At 42.0% G+C, this 20,992-nt stretch overlaps 1 protein-coding gene across 2 annotated transcripts in view; it reads right to left on the reverse strand.

Moving 5' to 3' along the window:
* Positions 1-20,992, reverse strand: part of KCNT2 (potassium sodium-activated channel subfamily T member 2) — a 207,306-nt gene that overhangs the window by 55,480 nt on the left and 130,834 nt on the right. For both annotated transcript variants that reach the window (XM_035123142.2, XM_035123140.2), the window contains exons 12-13: positions 17,253-17,316; positions 6,705-6,813 (exon numbers count right to left, since the gene is read on the reverse strand). In XM_035123142.2, coding sequence (XP_034979033.1) covers positions 6,705-6,813; positions 17,253-17,316 — 173 coding nt within the window. The remainder of the gene's footprint in view (positions 1-6,704; positions 6,814-17,252; positions 17,317-20,992) is intronic.

Consider the following 20,992-nt stretch of genomic DNA (forward strand, 5'->3'; position numbering starts at 1 on the left):
AGATGTAGGAAGCTGCCTAGAGTGTCTGAGGCAACCTAGTCAGATGAGCAGGGTATAAATAATAAAATTATTATTATTATTATTATTATTATTATTATTATTATTATTATTAAATAGGGCATCCCTATTTTCATCAGAGAAATGTTGGAGGGTATGCTTGTGCCTCAGTTTGGATTGCATGTTAAGCCAAAGCATGGTTTAGCTCACAGGAGGAAGAACGAAGAGGAGCAAAGTGACTGTGATCTGGCTTGTTCCTACTAAACCATAGCTTGGCTTAGCAATATGTATTAACCACTTCATTGTTGCAGCATGTATCACAATCCTGTTGTATGTTTGTTTAATTAAGTTTGCGTTCATTTGCAGTCATAACAACACGTAAGCGGTACTAAACACAGTTTTTACGATCGGTCTCATGGGGCTTTTTCAGATTAGGAAGTGTGGGCAATGGGGGAGACTGCGGAGATGTTTAAAGAAAATAAAAGTTCATTCCCCCATCCTTGGCCACCTTGCAACAAACAAACAATAAGGTCAGATCAAAATCCTTCCGCCACAGACAATCTAAAGAAAGTCTCAAGCAACTTGAGAAAGAAGCAGAAAGAAGAAAATCATCTGTAATAAGGGATGATGTTACAGAATTGGGGCCCTATCATCATCATCATCACATCATCATTATTATTATCATCATCAATATTATTATTATTATTATTATTATTATTATTATTATTATTATTATTATATTAGAAATCTGAAGGGACAAGAAATGAATCAATTTGTACCATCAGGAACAGAATGTAATTGCAGTCCTTGATATGCAATATGTCCAACCAAGGCCTGAATATCCACTACATATATACAGTGAGGGGGGGGAAGTTGTTGTTATTTTGTCTCTCCCAGCCACAATAAACCTACCATTAAAATTATGGACTGGTCATTTCTTCGTCAGAGGGCAAACAGGCAAATTTAGCAGGGGATCAAATACGTTTTTACACACACACACACACACACACACATTATATATATATATATATATATATATATATATATATATATATATCACACAATTCAATTTCAGGGAATCTAAAGTACTTTATTCTCAGTGAGGGTGCACCTATGCATTAAAAAGAAACAATAGCAACCCATAAGGCGGTCTGGCATTGCTATTCCCTCTTCTTCCACATCATTCCAGGCAACTTACCTTTGCCCTGATCATTTTCATTTTCATTTTCATATTCATTTATTCAGCTCCATCACTCAGTGATATCAGATCAACAAATGAATTGAATTAGGCGCCATAGAGAAGATGGAACCCAATATTTGACTGCACCGTTTGTGTATTTGCATGCAGTTTTGGCCACACTTGCTTTATTGCACCATTTGACCAAGCTATGACAATCTGACGTGTTATTTTACCCAAATTGCCAGAGATAGAGCTGCTTATTGAAGGCGACGTCCATTTACTCTTGACTGGTAATTGCATGAGATTTCTGAACAAAGGGAACATTGGGGAAATGTAATGAGGAGAATAATACGAGCCAAAAAAACAAAAAGAACCTCCTGCTGCAATTTAGTGCATTTAATGAGCCACAGAGAGGGGTGCAATTCTGTAATGGAAAATTTCTAGCTCTTTTCACTTCTGTACTTAACTGCTGGGCCAGTTCAGCAAATTAAGCATTTAGACACCCAGGTAGGAGATACAGAGGTGGGGGAGGGGGATGAATGGTTTTGCTAGTATGGAAGAAAGATAGAAAGGATTGTCCCATTCTAAAACACTGCTGGGCTTAGCACAGAAAAAATGGGTATACTGTAAACCAGGTATAGGCAAACTCGGCCCTCCAGATGTTTAAGGACTACAACTCCCAGCATCCCTGACCATTGGTCCTGTTACCTAGGGATGATGGGAGTTGTAGTCCTAAAACATCTGGAGGGCCGAGTTTGCCTATGCCTGCTGTAAATGCATAGAAGGTTTCTAGCGCATTTGAGTGCCATGTGGATCCTTCTGTATGGCAGAAGAAAGGGCTGAACAGAATGAACTTTTAGTAACTACTGTTTGTTTGGTACAGTTTTCTGCATTTTCCCAACCGGGCTGGTACATGATGATTGCACATGTTATTACACATCACTTAGGCAAAGCACTGTGTAAATATGATAATCACTGCCACCTGGTTTTCTTGCTTTGTAAGTGCCCAATTAGGATTAGGGTTCCTTACACGGAAGGAAAGCCAAGAAAGCGGTATTTTGGAACAGGAAGTAACCTGAAGCTAAACGAGCAAAATCCCGGAAGATGTTTATGCCTTCACAAATGCATTCATCAAGCAGAAAATGTTACGCTCCTGCCCAAATCACAATATAAGAATAGTTGATTTACTTATTAGAGCTGGTAGATACTTCGAATGATTTTAGACTCATCTGATGATACTCCAGAGGTGGCCACTTGAAATGAAATTCATTGTTACGAACTTACGCACTGATTAAGAATTGTTACTATTTCAATTAGCATAGAGTTTTTGGTTCTGAAAATAACCATAAACCACATCTTTGCTGCAATGCAGCTAAATCAAGCTGGGATATTTCCACTGCAGAAACAGGGACAGATCCTGCCGAGGGGTTTTCAGGAGACATGCCAAAAGAAGAGTACAATAAAGCAGGGGAGGGAAACTTTTGGAAAATTCCTTTGTTGTTTTCCGTACTTTGTGCACTAGAAAATAGTTGCAAACCTCAGGATGTGAACTGGTTTCATTGAAATGCATGTTGTTCTCTTTGCCCTGATGTTTGCGAGTTTTAGCTGTGCTCTTTGTTTATTAGCATTTATAAACTGCTTAATATTTCAAAAATCTCTGAACAAAACAAAACGTAAACCCTCAGCCATATAAAACACATGAAAACACATGGAAGTGAATAAAACAGAAAACCAGAGGATTCAAACATATTAAACAGGGACTGTCCATCAATGAGGCAAGATGAAGCTATTTGCCTTGGATGGGAGATCCAACCCCTCCCCTGCGCCCCTCCTAGCCCAGCCAGGGCTTTGCCCATGCTTCTGCCACAGCTCGGTTGCCCTCACTGCTGCAGCCACACTGCTGCTGCTGCATTGTGATGGTAGCACAGGCGCAGGCGCAGATGAGGATGTTGTTGCAGTGGCAGAAGCATATGCGCAATGGTAGGAGGAAGGACGGGACAGGAAGTGGCCATAGATCTGCAGCAGGGGCATGATGGGGCTGGAGTCTGTGGCATTTTGCCCAGCGTGGCAGGTTTCTTAGGCCAGTCCTGGGTTCAATCGTCAACAAGACCCTCTTCTGGTCTGCATGTAGATTATTGCCTTCAAGTCGTGCCACAATTATGCATCAAGATGTTCAGTTGTAGCTCCATATCTGTGGATTTTACTGTTTGGTAGCAGTTTGGTTATGGAAATCGGGCTGTTTCCACCCCCTCTGTGGCTGCAGCCAGTGACAGGAACGTGGGGGGAAGCAGTCCGAAATAGGGCTGTTTCCGCCCCCTTCACGGCAGGAACGTGGAGGGGGGAGGAGCAGCCTGAGCTGGGGGGGGGGGGCAATGGGAGCTCCATCCTTCCTTCCACCCTTCCTTCCCTCCTCTTTCTTCCTTCCTTTTTCTCTATCCCTCCCTTCTCTCTCTCTCTCTCTCCTTCCTTCCTTCCTTCCTTCCTTCCTTCCTTCCTTCCTTCCTTCCTTCCTTCCTTCCTTCCTTCTCTCTCTTCCCTCCCTCCCTCCTTCCCTCTCAATTCCCCTCTCTTGCCCACCCCCCCCAGTTTTGATCCTGGCTACACCCCTGGCCACAGGTTCCCCATCCCTGATATAGACCAACATTATTGGAAGAGGTAGGTCTTCTGGGACGCTCTGTATTCTGTACAAAAGCTACCATTCAGAGGATGCTTACTTTTAAAAAAAACAGTACTAGCTGCAAGGAGTGAAGAATCCAATAATATGTACACAAACATCTTTTTAAAATTATGCTTCCCACCAAAACCCAGCATAGCCTTTTTGAAGCTTTGAGGTAGTTGAGAGACAGCATGTGTACAAAAGATCCTAAATATCAGTTACCTAAATTTTGTGCATTCTTTCATCTTAATTCCAATGTGAAAGTCTCTTCATTAATCTCAGCGGGTGCTTGTCGGGCTTGGAGTACACAGCGGGGACCACATGTTCCTGGAAAGAAGCCAGCCTTCCCCCTTTCCTTTGCTTGACAAAGTGCCTTGTAAGAATATAGTGTGATGCACACAGAGCAGTCTCAGCTTAACAAAATATTTTCCTTAGACACATATATTACTGAAGAGGTGCTGAGTGTTCCGGACATCAGAGGCACAAAAGTTACAAGCTCTTCATGACGATGCTATTTCACATTTTCTCATCTTGAATAAATAACAGTGTGTGCACATTTATGCTGCAGCATAGAAGGATACCATACCCACTTTAAAATATTTGAAATATTAAGTAACACCTTTTAAATAAACTACTAAATAGAGCTGGATAAAGTGCAGGAAAGGACAGCTAACATTATTATGGGGCTGGCACAACTTCCCTACAAGAAAAATCCAAAGAATTCTTAGTTTGAAAAGAGATGGTTAATGGGAATAATAACAGAACGGTGGCTTTCAAAATTTATTTGGATAAGCCTGGGATGCTTGAAAATCTGATCTTTGGACGCTTTAGCAGTAGTCCCCCAGTGAGAATATATGTTACTTATTTGTAAACTACCCTGGAAATATTTAAGGATAGTAAATAAATCCATTGCATAAGAAGTAATCAATAAAACTTCCCTGAAAGATGTACACAAGGTGGTAAATCTATGTCTGGACTAGTCTACTGCAGATTAAAGTAGGGCCTAATATACAAAATAATTCCCCACACACCAGGGAAAAGAGTTCTGGATTGGCCTACCGGATATATTAGTTCTCTCTGTGCGGAGATTAATCTGTTTACTTTTATTTATATAGGGGCTCTCGGCCATGTGAACACCCACCTGTAGCCTGATGTGGTATAATCCAGACACAGGCTTACCACATACCCTCCAAGTGTCCTGATTTTTCAGGGACAGTCCTGGAATTACAAAAGCCACCCCAGCTTCTGATTGGATCTCGGAATGTCCCTGTTTCCCCTGCTAGTGCTGCTGCCACCAAGCTCGGCAAGGAGGATGAGCCGGCACCTGTGCCAAGCTGACGGCAGTGACAAATGGGCATCCCATTGCCTCTCCATCAGAGGCGAAGCTAGCTGCCGCAGCACCTGAACCAACGCACATACTGTGCACCCGAGATGGCGGAGCTAGCCGCCCAAAGGGGGTGAATGGCGAGTGTCCCGCAATGGTGGTGCCATGAGCAGCGAGTGTCCCAGGGGGTGCCATGAGCGGTGAGCATCCCAGGGGGGTGCTACGAGCAGCGAGCATCTCAGGTGGGTGCCACAAGTATCCCAGGGGGTGCCACGAGTGGTGAGAGTCCCAGGGGGGTGCCCTGAGCGGCCCAGGGAGGCGCTGCCCGTGGCGAGCATCCTAAGGGGGCAGGGTGGCAATGTCACCCCCCCCCCTCAGGAATGACACCCAGGGTGATGGCCTTCTTACTTGGGATAACGGGGGATGATATACCTAAGAAAGATGTTATTTTTTTCTGTATGCCACAACAGCAGCAATATTATTATTGGCAAAGAACTGGAAGAATGAAGAATTACCAACTGTGGATGAATGGCAGAAGAAGTTGATAGAATATATGGAACTGTCTGAGTTGACGGGGAGACTTTGGGATCGGAGTGAAGAAGCAGTGGAAGAAGATTGGAAGAAATTCAAAATTTATTTGAAAAATAAGCGTATAATAGACTGAACCAATGGAAGTGAGGGAGATACAAAGAGGTTGTAGATAATACAAGGGTGTGAAACAAGTATTGATAGAGTGCCTGGCGTGCTATGGTCCATGGGGTCACGAAGAGTCGGACACGACTAAACGACTAAACAACAACGGATAAATTAATTAGAAGTAAGATATAGATTGAGTTTTTAAGGATAAGATATAAAAGATACAGTAACAAGGTAATTTTGAAGTAACAATTAGAGTTTATATAAGATTTAGAATTTACTAAGTATGAAATGTAAAGAACTGCAGTAGGAGGTGGAAAGAGGAAGTCAATAGATTAGAAATAAGGGTTATAAGTAAGAATTTTTTGTTTTTGCATTTTTGCATTTTGTATTTTTTGTGTTTTATATTTCTTTTTTGTGTTTTGTATTTTTGTATGTCTTTGTTGTTTGAAAAATTCTTTAATAAATACACTTTTTTTAAAAAAGGAATGACACCCGGGGCGGACTGCACCCACTGCACCCCCTTCTTCTGCCAGTGCTCTCTATGGCTGCTGCTGCTGCCAGTCTCCTCCCTTGGGCAGCTCATAGTGGCTTCTAGAGAGTGGGAGAGGAGGAAGAGAGGCTGCCGCTGCCGAGGCCCAGCCCCACGTGATGTGCCAGCTTTGAGGGGCAGGCAGGGGGGGAGGTCCGTCCTGGGCGGGAATACCCAGGGAGCAGAGTTGGAAGGAAAATGGTTAAAAGCCCAAGGGGAGCAAACCTGGTTGAAATGAATTGAAACGCCAAATACATACCAATGTATAAACAGGACACAAATGGAATTTTGGGTGATCACATGTCAAAATGATGTGGGCAGACTCCAAATATCCATCCCTACTTTCCAAAGTGTATTATCACCAGTATCCCAGACATACCTGCAAATTTGATGTGGAACTTGTTTTCAGGCTTCAGTATCTGAACGTAGAGAGGACAGTTTGGTGCAAAATCTTTGACAGCCCAGGCTCGTAAAATAGTCTGATGATCCTAGGAGGAAACAGAAGATGCCATGTAAGAGCTTTTTTCTAAAGCTCAAAATGGGAAATAATAATAATAATAATAATAATAATAATAATAATAATAATAATAATAATAATAAATAAATAATAATAATGGGATTTATTACGTTGGTTGAACTAACAGGTCATTTATTTATTTTTAAGAGAACCTTCTTGTTGGGACATATATGTTGGAAATTATCACTCCAGGTTTCATACTTTTATTTATTTAGTGTAATGAAAAAGGAATTCCCATGGCTGTCACACCAACAATCAATTATAATAAAAAATCACAGGTAGATGCCATTGTCAAGAAGAACACAAAGCGAGTGAGACTCTCAGGCTTCTCTCTCGGATAATTTTAATATAAATCAGTTGACCAAATGAAGATTTGGGGACATTTTCTGGCTCACTCGGGGTTCCAAAGCAATTTGGGAAACAGGTCAAGGTACCCTGGGCCTTGCAACTTCCCTCAGCTACTAATGTCTAGCATTGATATATGGTAAGAATGAGGAATTTGTGACCCTCCAGATGTTGTTGGACTACAACTTCCATCAGTCTCGGCCAGTATAGTCAATGGTATGGGATTATGGGAGTTGTAGTCTGGCAACATCAAGAGAGCCACAGGTAATGTAACAATTACTGTACTGTTACACGAACCCATTAAAGTAATAAACAGGATTATTATCCCCTCACTGCAATTGAAGGGCGAAATTGAGATTGAGTCACTTCAGATTCACGTAAGAGCCCCTAGTAAATGTTTGAATGAGGCAAAAATTGAGTTGGGAGAACTGCTGGCTTGTAGAGTTTCCACTATTTGCTGGTACACCAGCTCTAAATATAAAATAATTGTGTTATTATGGATACTACCATTGAAACTGAATGCCTGGTAGGTGTCCAGGACAGCTACACAACCACCTTACAAGCAGAATCTCACCTGTGATGGTGGACATAGTTTCACAGTATAATTGAGGATATATGAAATCTCCTCCTCAGTTGCAATACTTAACTGATCCTATCCAATATTAAAAGGGCATGAAAGAAACAGAAAATTCAAGAAAACCTTTATTGGACAAAAGCGAACAATTTGCCATATATTGGAGATTAATATTTTGGCCTTTCCTCTCTGCACATCTGCCAATGACCAGGTCTGATCCTGAGGCAATGTTTGTAATCTGACGAAAAATTTCTGTGGTGTAGGAACATTTTGGGAAGAGAGAGTTTTCTTCAAAACTAAACAATGAATTGTGAAGCTGCTCTTGCTATTTAAATATAGTAGAAAACTCAATAATCCTGGGCATTCGTAGGGGTTCTCTTAGAGATTGCCCTTAACCACCCTCCTTTCTCCTTATGAGATTGGAAATCCATGCTTAAGAAGTGCTCAGTTCAGATTTACATGCATACCATTGTATTAGAAGGAAAATTTGTACAAAACAGAAAATTTGATGGAGAAAATCTCTTTAAAATGTTCTAAATTGTTTAGATGAGGCATTGGGGCTCAAGTTAGAACCACCCTATTCATAATTGGGCATGGCGATAGAGGATAACTTGACAGAAGTGCTATGTTAGCTATATAATTATTAAATTACCATTTCGAGAAAACATGATGTTAAGCATTTTCAACCAAAATTGTTATAACAAATCACACTCACACACTCAAATGTATTGGTTGTGTTTGGTTAAATTATACACAGAGTAGGCCCACTGAAAATAATGGACCTGTTTTAGCCATGTTCATTAATTTCATGGATCTGTTCCGAGTAGGACTAATGTTGAATCAAACCTGAGAAGGGTGAGGATGGGTTGGTGGAATTAACTCATAAAAGACCAATAAATTCATCAAGTTTCCAAGAAATTCCATGTGTATATCTATGTATATTTCACTTTCATTTCATAATTCTACAATCAATTACTCTTAGCAAATATAAAGAGCTTGACTCAACAGGATTCAAATCAAATCAAACAGTGCTAATACATTAAAATGCTCCATTTCTGAATTGCCGTTAACATCTAAAATGTTATTATCAGAGCTCCATATCAGTCCCCCCCTTTTCCATTTTCAAAAGTACAATTGAGGGTAATTTCTGAGACCTAATGATGCTAAGGAATGAAATGGATTGTATAATCATAAGCTTTCTGGTTTCAGAAAAAGAGAAAGAAAAAGCTTCACCAGATAGGAAGGGCTTCTTTGGTTTGGTACCCATATTAAAATCTCAGTCAAAAATTTAGGAGCATAGATACTTTCAAATAACAGTGCTAATAATAGCAGTTGAAGCAGAACAAGCCGATTCTCACAGAGAAGTAAAATAGTGATGTAATGGGTGCCAAACCCAGGAATCTGAGGCTCTGTAACAATTATTTGATTGGTGATGATATCTTATGTTAACATGGCTTCCAAGGCAGGAAAGGCTTTCAGATTTATTCATTTATTAAGAATGATCTGAAAGTGAATAAACCTTTCTGATCCAGAATTCAAAAAAGCAGCAGTAGGTCAAGTTTTTGGGACAAAGAGGGACATCTCCCTCACAATTCAAAAGTCAAGACCTCCAGGACACAACGTATTCCTCAACGTGTCCTAGGTACATTCATAAAGAATGTTCGAGCAATAATTGCAAGCCTACTGCTTGAGCACGATGCTATATATTAAAAAGTTGCTTCAGGGAAACTCAGAAGCGCTTGATGGGCAGTTTGCCAGTTATGACATTCTCGGTGCATTCAATAAGAGGGAAATACTAACCAACTCCAGGAACAGAGGCAACAACACAGTGATAGAAGAAAATAGAACACAATGACCAGGTTCTACCTGAAGAATATGAGGCAACTGAGTTAAGGGACCAGTTTTCCCAGTAGTGTTGTATGGAAGTGAGAGCTGGACCATAAAGAAGGCTGATCGCCGAAGAATTGATGCTTTTGAATTATGGTGCTGGAGGAGACTCTTGAGAGTCCCATGGACTGCAAGAAGATCAAATCTCTCCATTCTGAAGGAAATCAGCCCTGAGTGCACTGGAAGGACAGATCCTGAAGCTGAGGCTCCAATACTTTGGCCACCTCATGAGAAGAGAAGACTCCCTGGAAAAGACCCTGATGTTGGGAAAGATGGAGAGCACAAGGAGAAGGGGACGAAAGAGGACGAGATGGTTGGACAGTGTTCTCAAAGCTACGAACATGAGTTTGACCAAACTGCGGGAGGCAGTGGAAGACAGGAGTGCCTGGCGTGCTATGGTCCATGGGGTCACGAAGAGTCGGACATGACTAAACGACTAAACAACAACAAAATTGTATATAAAAATGTTGAGTCCCTTGCTTCATTTACACTTCTGGCGGGGGAATCCACTGAAATGTCCCTCCTCTCTGTGCCTGGAGGTCCACAGGGGCGCGGGTTGTAAAACCAATGCCACGGGGGGTGGGGGTGGAAACAGAGATCACATTTGATATTTATTCAAACTTATTGCCTTCTATCTAAATGTAAGGTTTTTGGAGATTTGCTGAAACTAACCAGAAGCATAGTTGGAACTTAAACAAAAAACCAACCCAACATTCTGCACAATGAGACAATGGTGGTCCAGACTGTGTACTTCAAGAGGAGTGGAAGAGAAAGAGCGCACATAGGCAGGAAATTCTGGGGTGTATAGTTAGAGCAACATCTCTTACCCACTACAAGTCCCAGAGTTCCTGCCACCATTTCAAGCACACAGGAAAGAAGAAGGGTTGTCAGGACGTGGTACACTCATACAAAAATTCATAACAGGTGTGTTAACTGTGGGACTGAGTTTAATTTCCAAGCAAAGGGTCTGCTGGTTTCTCTTTAAGGTTTCCAGACTCAAAAGAGAGCAGGGCAATTAAAGGCACAGAAGTCCTGTCCTCTAGTGAGTCTGGCAACCCTAATCACACATGCAACACGCATGTCACACTCACAGAAAGTTCATCACGCACGTGACGTCAGCCCCCCCCCCAATGTTGGGTGCAACTCAAACCCCAAAACATAGGTAGGTGGGTTTCTTTTCTTCACAAAGCATAGAAGAAGTGAAACCAGATCTCAGAAACAGAGAACGGTGCATAAAAGGGACTGTCTCTCAAGACAGAAGGATGTCAGCAATTGCCTGGGAGGGATTTTTTCATTTTTATTTTAATAGATGTCCTCAGATTAGCTATGGTTTCTAGAGCACCTCACATTTCATAACTTTGCCACATAAGGCAGGCATGGGTGAACTCGGCCCTCCAGATCATAGCTGCCAAGTTTTCCCTTTTCTTGCGAGGAAGCCTATTCAGCATAATGGAAAATCCCTTAAAAAAAGGGATAACTTGGCAGCTATGCTCCAGATGTTTTTGGACTACAACTCCTATTATCCCTGGCTAACAGGACCAGTGGTCAGGGATGAGGGGAATTGTAGTCTCAAAACATCTGGAGGGCTGAGTTTGCCTATGCCTGACATAAGGCTTAGAATGGCCTTCCCTAAGACCCAGTGCTATTTTTCTAGAGAAAGAGGTGCCATAACTCGCCATGAACTCCTCCCGTGTTCTCTTATAATGACAATGGTGCCCACTTAAGAGGTGCCAGAACTGAGTTCTGGCAAGTTCTTAAAAAGTCCTGCCAAGACCTATGAATGCTACATGAACCAAGAATGTGAATTGGTATAAGATAACTCAATACCTACATATACTTGCAAGGAACATGTTATCCTATTTTCCCTGAGTGTTTCCAAGGACTGTTTTGTTTTGTTTTTTACTGATTTTCTTATTGGAGAAGTTAGAAATCAAATAACTCCAGTAAATACCTCAGTATGTATACAACTATATAGATCAGAGAAACTAGAAATGAAAATGAAATAAATAAAATACTTACAGTACCCCCCAGGGTGTTTCATAATCACCTGTACTCTCCATAACATTTGTTCCAAAGGCTGCAAAATGATCAGCACATTTATATTGGTAAAATGATGTATTCCTACTTCTTAAAAATCGCCCGTGAATATTAACACAGTTTGAATAAACCCCCTCTTCATTTATGTTCAAAATGTGTCACATTTTCAAGAAGAAGAACAAGGGAAATTCTCCCACTGTGTGTGTATTGTGAAACACTTAAGAGCCAAAGCATTGGCTGTATTTAAAAATGATTCTTATACAGTGGTACCTCGCTAGACGAATGCCTCACAAGACGAAAAACTCACAAAACGAAAGCGTTTTGCAATTTCAATGGAGACTCGCAAGACGAAGTTTCCTTTGGCGCGCTCCGCAAGACGATTTTTTTCGTCCCATAGGGTGACTCGCAAGACTAAATTTCTTTCCCCATCTTGCAAGGCAGCCTATGGGAAACCGCACTTCAATGCGTTCCTATGGGAGCTGCTTCGCAAAACGAATTTTTCGCTATACGAAGCGACTCACCGGACGAATTAAATTCGTCTAGCGAGGCACCACTGTATTAGACATTCACTGAGAACTGTCTTCAATAGCCCTTCATGGAAAGGCAGACAAAAGATCCAATCTGGCAACATGTACCAGCGACGGAAGACTCAATGGTAATCTAGCAAATTAGTCTCCAAATTTGCTTCCCTTGGTCAATGACATCATAGATGGAATTGAGCAAGCAGGCCTGGGAGACAGAGGACTTCACAGTTTGGGGTTCCTGGTAAGGTAAGGGCTGCCCTTCTGTTGACATCCACCTCTGCCTTCTGGCATCTCCTTTGGTGCAAACAAGATCTGAGCTGAGGATGCTGCTGTTACCAAGTCCCTGCCCCAACTTTACCCTTTCCAATGCATTTGGCCTGAACTTTTGAGGGTAAGGAATGTATACCAGCGCAAGAGTGTGTGTCCATGTTGGCTCCATCCCCAATGTTCCTGGGCAGTGCTGGTCCACGCCCAATCAGAGGCGGAGCTAACTGCTAATGCACCTGGAGTGGGACACATGCTGTGCACCCAGGGTGGGGCTCAGGAGAGGCTCCCCCCCAAGGAAGCAGCCCCGGAGCAGGGAGCAACGGCGCGCTGCTCACCTATGACTCCCAACCTCCTCCAAGCTGTCAAAATGAAGGGGGGAAAGCCACCGGCAAGGTGGCCCAGGTCCACCCCTTCCCCCAACGGCTTGAGGTAGGCTTGGGAGTCGCAGCTGGGCGGCGCATCAAATGTCACCCCCCCTCAGTGATGACACCTGGGGTGGACCGCCCCCACCTGCCCCTTCCTTTGTCCCTGCCCCCACTTTCCCTGCACTGAGTAAGATCAGTAGGAGACTTCTAAGCATGCTTGCCTGAAAGCCCCTCCTGACGACTGGAATGATGCAGGGCTCTCGTTGGCAAGGGAAGCTTTTCAGTGTGTCTAGTCTTTGGACCTCTGTGCTGAGCGTGCAAAGACTGAAAATGAAGGGGTGAATTCAGCACACATGGAAACCTTGGGGGGTTGGGGCCGATACACACAGTGCTGGCATCCTACACCTTCCTTGCTCTTGGAGTTGTGCTGTATGCCTGAAGATAGCATTTGTTTAATTGATACATCTTGTATAAAGTGATAATACTGATGATTTAACAATAACTTATTATTTATACCCCGCCCATCTGGCTGGGTTTTCCCAGCCACTCTGGGAGGCTCCCAACAGAATATTAAAAACACGGTAAAACATCAAACACTAAAAACGTCCCTAAACAGGGCTGCCTTCAGATGTCTTCTAAAAGCCAGACAGTTGTTTATTTCCTTGACATCTGACGGGAGGGTGTTCCACAGGACGGGCGCCACTGGCGAGAAGGCCCTCTGCCTGGTTGCCTGTTGCAGCCTACTTCCACACATTTATGTGCTCGTTCACTCTTGTCCCCCCCCCCCCGCTTTCTTCACTGTCTATACAACTGCAGGCGTTGCATTCAGACACCTGATTCATACTTTGATCAGCGAGAAAAGGTAGCCATTACTACCTTAAGTCTCCAATTCAATGGGCATCCATTGTAATTACTTACTCTCAATTCGGCCCTTATCATAATCCAACGTACACAGGGAAACTCCACTCTTTACATAGCAAACACATTTGTATCCATACTGACGATGCTCTGGCTGGTGCTTCCTGGAGCAAAGGTCAAAAGCACATGCACTAAACATGTAAAGCAAAGGAATGCATACATGTACACACCTCCAAGGACCAGGGCCCAAGCAGCAGTGTGAAAGCAACATAGGCACCAGCTCTTTGGGGCTCAGCCCCCCAAAGTATACGGGGACTGACACCACACATATGTGGGGAACCCCCCCCCCCTTCAATGTCCCATGGAACTCAGCGCCTCTGGAAAGTGACAAACTCATTTTCCCTGTAACGTTTTAGAGCTGCCCTCATGTCTTCTTTCGATATTACAATATTTACTCTCAGGACTGTACCAGCAAGTCATTCCCAACTTGAGAAAGATTGGCAGTTCGTCAGAGTTTGGCTTTTTCAAGCTGTTTGTAGGATTCACAGTTTAGTCTCACCGGACTCTTAAATCGATAAGAATTAGAAACTATTTCAACAGGATGGGTTTTGTGACAGGAATAATGTTTCCCACACAGTTCTAAAAGTAAAATAAAGCAGCATACAGTGGTACCTCAACTTACGAACGACTCGACAACCAAATTTTTCGACTTACAAATGGGGGTAATGGCCGTGCACTTACGAATGTCTCAACATCTGGATAAAAACCGTGGCGGTTTTAGACAGGGATTTTTCGACTTACGAATTTTTAGATAGGGTTGCTTCCACTTACGAATTTTTCCATTTCCAATTCATTCCTATGGGAAATCGCATTTCCAATGGCTTTTTTCGACTTACGAATTTTTCGACTTACGAAGGTGCCTTTGGAACGGATTAAATTCACAAGTTGGGCTAGACAAGCAAATGGCCTGGTGCAAGACAGGTTCCCCCATCCCTGAAGTTCCATTGCTACATCTGTTGTTATTTCACGATTGGTAAATAAATGATCTCTAGGAGCATATGCCCTGCTCATGCAATCTGTTCACCACTTTTTAATGGCAGATAGATTAAATAAGCGGGTAACATAAGTAGCTTTTCTTTTATAATGACTCATGTTAGTGTGAATAAAGGGGCAGCAGCAAGAAACTGTGTGTTGCTTCCTTTTTTCAGAAATCATTTAAGATTTATATTTTTCTATGGTACAGCTACTTAACCCCATGTGAAAATACGGTTCCCTATTCAGCAAGCATGAAAGTCACATTGTAAAGGCCAAGAACCGAATGTTCAAGCCTTCTGAGAGCCAACACACTTCTCACCCCCCCCCCAAAAAGTGAAAATTGGAGGCAGACATTACCATTACATTTGAAAAACTGACATTTTAGAGTAAGAACTACACACTTTCAGAGAAAGGCATTCCAATGTTTGATCATTGTGGATATAATTCCTGATTGGAGGCAAACCTATATGATCCTCATTCCCTGGATCATCCCCACTACCCAACAGAGAAACACAAAAAAAGGAGAAAGACAAAAAAAGGAGAAAGGGAAGAAGAACACACTTCAATTTTCAAGGGAGCTGTGTAAAAGTCAGTAGAATGAATATAAGCTTTGAACAGCATGGAGCTGAAAGAGGAAGTGGGAAAGAGGATAACCCTTCAAACTTCCTCCTCAAGCTCTAAGTAATTTTACAAGGAGACAATGTTAGCCGCCCTCTTCACCTTATGATCTAGGGGGCAATGAATGGGCACTGGGGAAAGACTTCAAGGAATGCCATCGCACCCCTGGGAACCATGGCAGCAATTCCTTACTCGTGTCCCTTCATACAGATTATCAGTATCATCAGATAGCCAAACACTAGTCTGGTCTCAAATACTAGAGGCTGTAATGCTGTTAAAATGTTTTCTGCTGCACCCTCAGCAAAAAGTAGAGTGGCTTGCCACAAGGTAATGACAGTAAGGAACAATAAATTATAAAACCAACAATAATAAAATGGATAAAACAGCAGTTAAACAACAGCGACAACTAACTCAGGGCAGTGAATAAACACAAAATGCACAGCTAGCCACTAGATGATAAGAAGCCTGGGGAAATAAAAAATAAATAAATTGTTGGACCAGACGGTCAAGTGATAGCACATCAATATAATGGAGGGCAGACTGCATGCCTTCTTCCTTGTGTATCTGAAATATACTCAGAGTTGAGTGTTGATTTCATGCTCTATATTTCTGCTCATGTTAAACAGTGAGTGAGTGCTTTCCCCAAAAAAACCTCTGGCTATATATGCATTATTTACAATCCCGTGTGATTGGCTGATTCAGCTCCCCTCCTGGAGCCTGATTGGACTGTTCCTGCAGGTCAATCAGGTTGCTGATTCACTTCCTCCATGAGCTGGATTGGGCTGCTCCTGCAGACCAATCAGGTTGCTGCCTTCTAGGATCCTATCTGCCTATTGTTCTAGGATCCAAGCTCAGCACACAACAGTATCAGTGCTACGGTATCAATTACTAAATCTACTAAATCTTTTTATTGTTTCTACTAAATCTGTTTATTTATAGGTGGAGAGAGGGATGGGTAGGCTACGTAGATGTGGTCTGGTGCAATGCTGGCCCCCCATTTGCCATTGAGCTGCCAATTGATGAGCTCAGCCATTTGTGAAATCATCATCATCATTTTTAATTTGTTTACCGTCTTTCTATCTTACAATACTGAAGACACAAAAACTGTACATCTTATAACAATCTAATGCAATACAAAAATGTGATAACAAATCAAAGAATCCAAAGAGCAGTGGAGGTAAAGATACAGTTTTTGACTATTTCAGTAGGAAAGGCAGGAGTTTGGAATTCAATGGAAGTAGGGCCTCGGCTCACAAATGAAATGCATGATGGATATGAGACTGTAAAAAGGGGGAAGCGTTGGTATAAGCAGTGCCGCCACGACAAGGCCCTTCCCCATAGGCACTGGTTATAGAGGAGGTAAAAAAAAAGATCCAAAAATTACATGGGGTCCAAGTAATACATCACCAGAGGAGACATTTCCCAATGGTCAGATGGTAAAGGGTTTTTGCTACGGTTCCTTCCTGTCCAAGCGTTGCCCATTTCCTAGGAAACATGGCGCTGGCATGACAGCGGGAGCCATGTGATACCTTCGCCCGTACATTATCAGACCAGATCACAGGGACTGAATTTCCACGCTGCTGTGAGTAATGTCTGAACTGGGTGACGACGTTCAAGAGAAGCAGGAATGGTGAGAACCTGCCTTTCTCTCCATGTTATCTGGCTTGTGAAGCTGATTTGATAAGACCATGATGTGCTTCCTTGCCCCAACCTGCAGCGTCATTAAATCAAGTGGAGACTTGCTCACCCTAATATATATATATTTAACTGTGGTTTTCAATCCAGCTGCTGCAACTGGGCACACTTTAACTGCTCTTCCTGATTTCTGCCCATGTATTTGTAACAAAGAATGAAGTTGCAGAAGAAGCAAATGTGTATTAAGAAAAAAGAAAAAACTTACTGCGGCAGTTCGGTCCACTTCGCAGCGGCTGCTTAGAATGAAACAGGCCTCAGCATCATCCATCCTAAAAATCATACGAAAACATTAGCAAAACATTCTCATGCGGCCTATTGATTTCAGTGGAGACATCATCAGAAGCGTAGGGAAGTACTTTGACAATCTGTGTGCGCATGTGTTTTGTGAAACACAGGGAAATATTTAAAAAATAGCATTAAATCTGCTGTTATTAAATAGCATTAAGGAAATGGCGCAGGAGCAAAATTCTACTCTGGTATTCAGATTTCCAACCAGATTTAAACCAGTAAAAAACTAAACGGATGCCACAATTCCAAAACAGTTACAGAATCACATTGTTTAATTGTATTTGTCCCTAATTAAATAACTGGAAGCCAATGTATCTTTCTGGATAGGACTTGCCAAGAATTTGTATGAATACACCATCAAACAGTCAGGTAAGCAAATCAAACTTGAAAGGGGCTTTGGATAAAATAAGATTAGCTGTTCTGCTGCAACATTAGTAGAAGGAACAGAAATGGCATGTTTTCTTAAGTCTAACAGCAAAGCTTGACTTGTGGCAAACACAAGTGGCAAAAGCCAATATCAATGGCTTAGGGCAAATTCAAATCTTTCTTATTCATTTAAAGCATTTATGTCCTGCCTTTACTTAAAAAAAAGAAAGAAAGCTCACACTGGCTAACAAAAGGAAGTTAAAAATAAATAAAACCAAAATGACTAAAGGCAGCGAGAAAAAGGAAAAGATTACAAATCCAAATACCTTTATTGGCATTACGAATTAAAACATTTCAAAACACTAGGATAAATTTAAAAGGGACAGGAGTGAGGCTGTCGAGGATCACAAGGGGCTCGGTTGTTCCGCTTCACCCTTTCTGTTCCCTAGAGGAATGATTCATTAAGAACCCTTCCGGGTAGGATGGAGGTTAAAAAAGAAGCCACTGGGGCAGTAATGTCCTTCCCTACCCGCTAGGAGGAATCTCATTTGGCTTTCTCTTGGAGCCGTGGGTCGCAGGTCCAATACCTTGCTCAGCATCTGTTTGCAGAGTCTGCTGTGCAAAGGGCAGTCCAAAAGAATATGGTCCAGTGAATCTGGTACTCCCTGATTACAGGCACACAGGTGGGCTTGATAAGGAATTTGCAAGTGGTCACTGTGGAGGGGAAAGCATGTAGTCGGGAGCACAAAAGCTCTTCGATGGGAAAGAAATAGTAGGTCTTTTTAGGGAATTGGCACAAAATCCGTAAGATGTAGTTATGCCTAGGGCCTCCGGAAAACAGGGTCTCTGCGTGTGAGGGGACAAACGCTGCTTTTCGTGGTCATAAAGCCTCTGCTTGATTGTTTGGAGTATGTAGCTAGGAAAAGGTTTAAAAGGCAGATTCGTCCAGCAACACACAGAGACCAACACTGCAAGCGAGAACACAAATTGTGCAGGCTCTTAAATCTATTCATTTTCCAAAAAGCACCCTAAGAAGGAAGGTTTTGGCATCCTTAGAAGGAAGATTCTAAGCTGAGCTTAGAATCCAAAGCCCACCCATCACAGCAGTTGTGGAAGCAATCTTATTTTTTTAAAATAATTATTTTTATTAAGGATTTTATATCAAGAAAAACAGAAACATCGGCAATCCACCACACCCAACTCTCCATCCCACCCACCTCTTTCCCCCCTTCCTCATAATGTCTCAACAAGTAAAATTGATGTGTAAAAATGATGCATGAGCAATCTTATTTTTACACCCCTTTCCGAATGTTCCTGGTCCTCTCCATCAGCATCACACACCAAGTTCTCTATTAGTTTCTTCCCCTCCCCTATTAAACACTTGAAAACAAGAGAGACCAAAATTACTTTCAGGAAAGAATGGAACAAATGGCTTTGAAAAGAATTCCCATGCAGCTGCCTTTAACAAAAGATGAACTACATAGCCACTAATTTTCGCAAGCCTGACATACAACATTTTTCAATAGGGAGACTATCGAATAGTATGCAAATTGGGATAATGAGCAGCAGAATAGATTCAGAAGTTTTTTTGTGTGTGTGCTACTAGCAGCCAAAACATACCTAACACTTCATTTACTAGCAGGGTTACTGGCTTCTTATCTTTTACTATATCCTCATTATAGAGAGAGACAGACATACTGCTGCTTAGCAACTTCTCGGTTTATTGGGCTACATTTCTTATAATGCGGCCTATTAAGCTCCCACCATGCTGCCTCTCATACAAAGCATTAAAAATGCTCTTGTGAAGGGTACATTCGATTACATGTTTTGCAGGGAGAAAAGTACATCTTTGTGGTTGCTTGGCTTTGGGGTTATTATAGGATAAAATTCCTGTGATTATGTTTAAGGGACAGGTTTTTTGGGTACAAGTTCGCCGTGTAGCACATAGAACATGACAAAAACTGTGTTTCTTGAATCTTGGACTGCATTTGAACACTGATTTTTTTTTTAAAGCACCATTTCTCTCCCAAAATATAGAGAAACTGTTTCTTTCTACTTTTTTCTTTCAAATTGATTTGGGGTAATTAATACACCCCCCCCCAAAAAAAATAGTTTCTAGGCACAAATCCATAGTAGATTCCCAGGGAAATGGAAGTGTGATTACTAACTATTCAAAAAAAGGAGACAATTTCAGGTTCATAGAGGTCACCTACTCCTCTTAATAATGTGATCCTGTACATGACTAACTCAAGAGTAAGCACCACTGTTTTCAATGGTATTCCCAGGTAAGAACATAGAGCAGGAATGGGAACCTGTGGTCTTTTGGACTCCCAACTTCCCCACCTACAGTGGTACCTTGGTTCTCAAACTTAATCCGTTCCGGAAGCCCGTTCCAAGAAACAAAGCGTTCCAAAACCAAGGTGCACCTTTCCCATAGAAAGTAATGCAAAAAGGATTAATACATTCCAGACTTAAAAAACAAACCCTAAAACAGCAATTTAACATGAATTTTACTATCTAATGAGACCACTGATGCATAAAATGAAAGCAATAAACAATTTACTGCGGTCACACAATCAATCAATCAATCACTAGCTGAACTGGGTTGCACATAGTCACAAAAACAAAACAAAACAAAAAAAGAGCCGCAAAACCAAAAACAAAAATAAATAGCAAAAACAGAAAGAGTCCTCAGCGTAACACTCAAACCAGAAGCGTAGCACTCAAACCGGAGCATGTTCAGCTTCCGAATAAAGTTTGCAAACCCGAACATTTATTTTCAGGATTGCAGTGTTTGGATTCCAAGTTGTTTGAGTACCAAAGCATTCCAAAACCAAGGTACCACTCTTTTTGTTATTGTCATTCTGTTCTCAAGGAAAACTAACCCCATCCACCTTCAATGTATTAGCAGCACTGTGGGATGTCAGTCTTCTTTGACCCTCATCACCAAAGATGAAATCACACTCAAGGTATTTTAGTGTGAATGTGATAAATATGTTTATTATACAGGCACTACATGTTAGGGAGTCGTGACGGCTGGCAGTTTGCTAAAGGTAAAGGTAAAGGTAAAGGGACCCCTGAGCGTTAGCTCCAGTCATGGACGACTCTGGGATTGCGGCGCTCATCTTGCTCTATAGGCCGAGGGAGCTGGCGTTTGTCCGCAGACAGCTTCCAGGTCATGTGGCCAGCATGACTAAGCACACAGAAACGGCGTTTACCTTCCCGCCAGAGCGGTACCTATTTATCTACTTGTACTGCGTGCTTTCAAACTGCTAGGTTGGCAAGAGCAGG

Source organism: Zootoca vivipara, chromosome 7 (genome assembly GCF_963506605.1).
Source record: "Zootoca vivipara chromosome 7, rZooViv1.1, whole genome shotgun sequence".
Classification (NCBI taxonomy): Eukaryota; Metazoa; Chordata; class Lepidosauria; order Squamata; family Lacertidae; genus Zootoca; species Zootoca vivipara.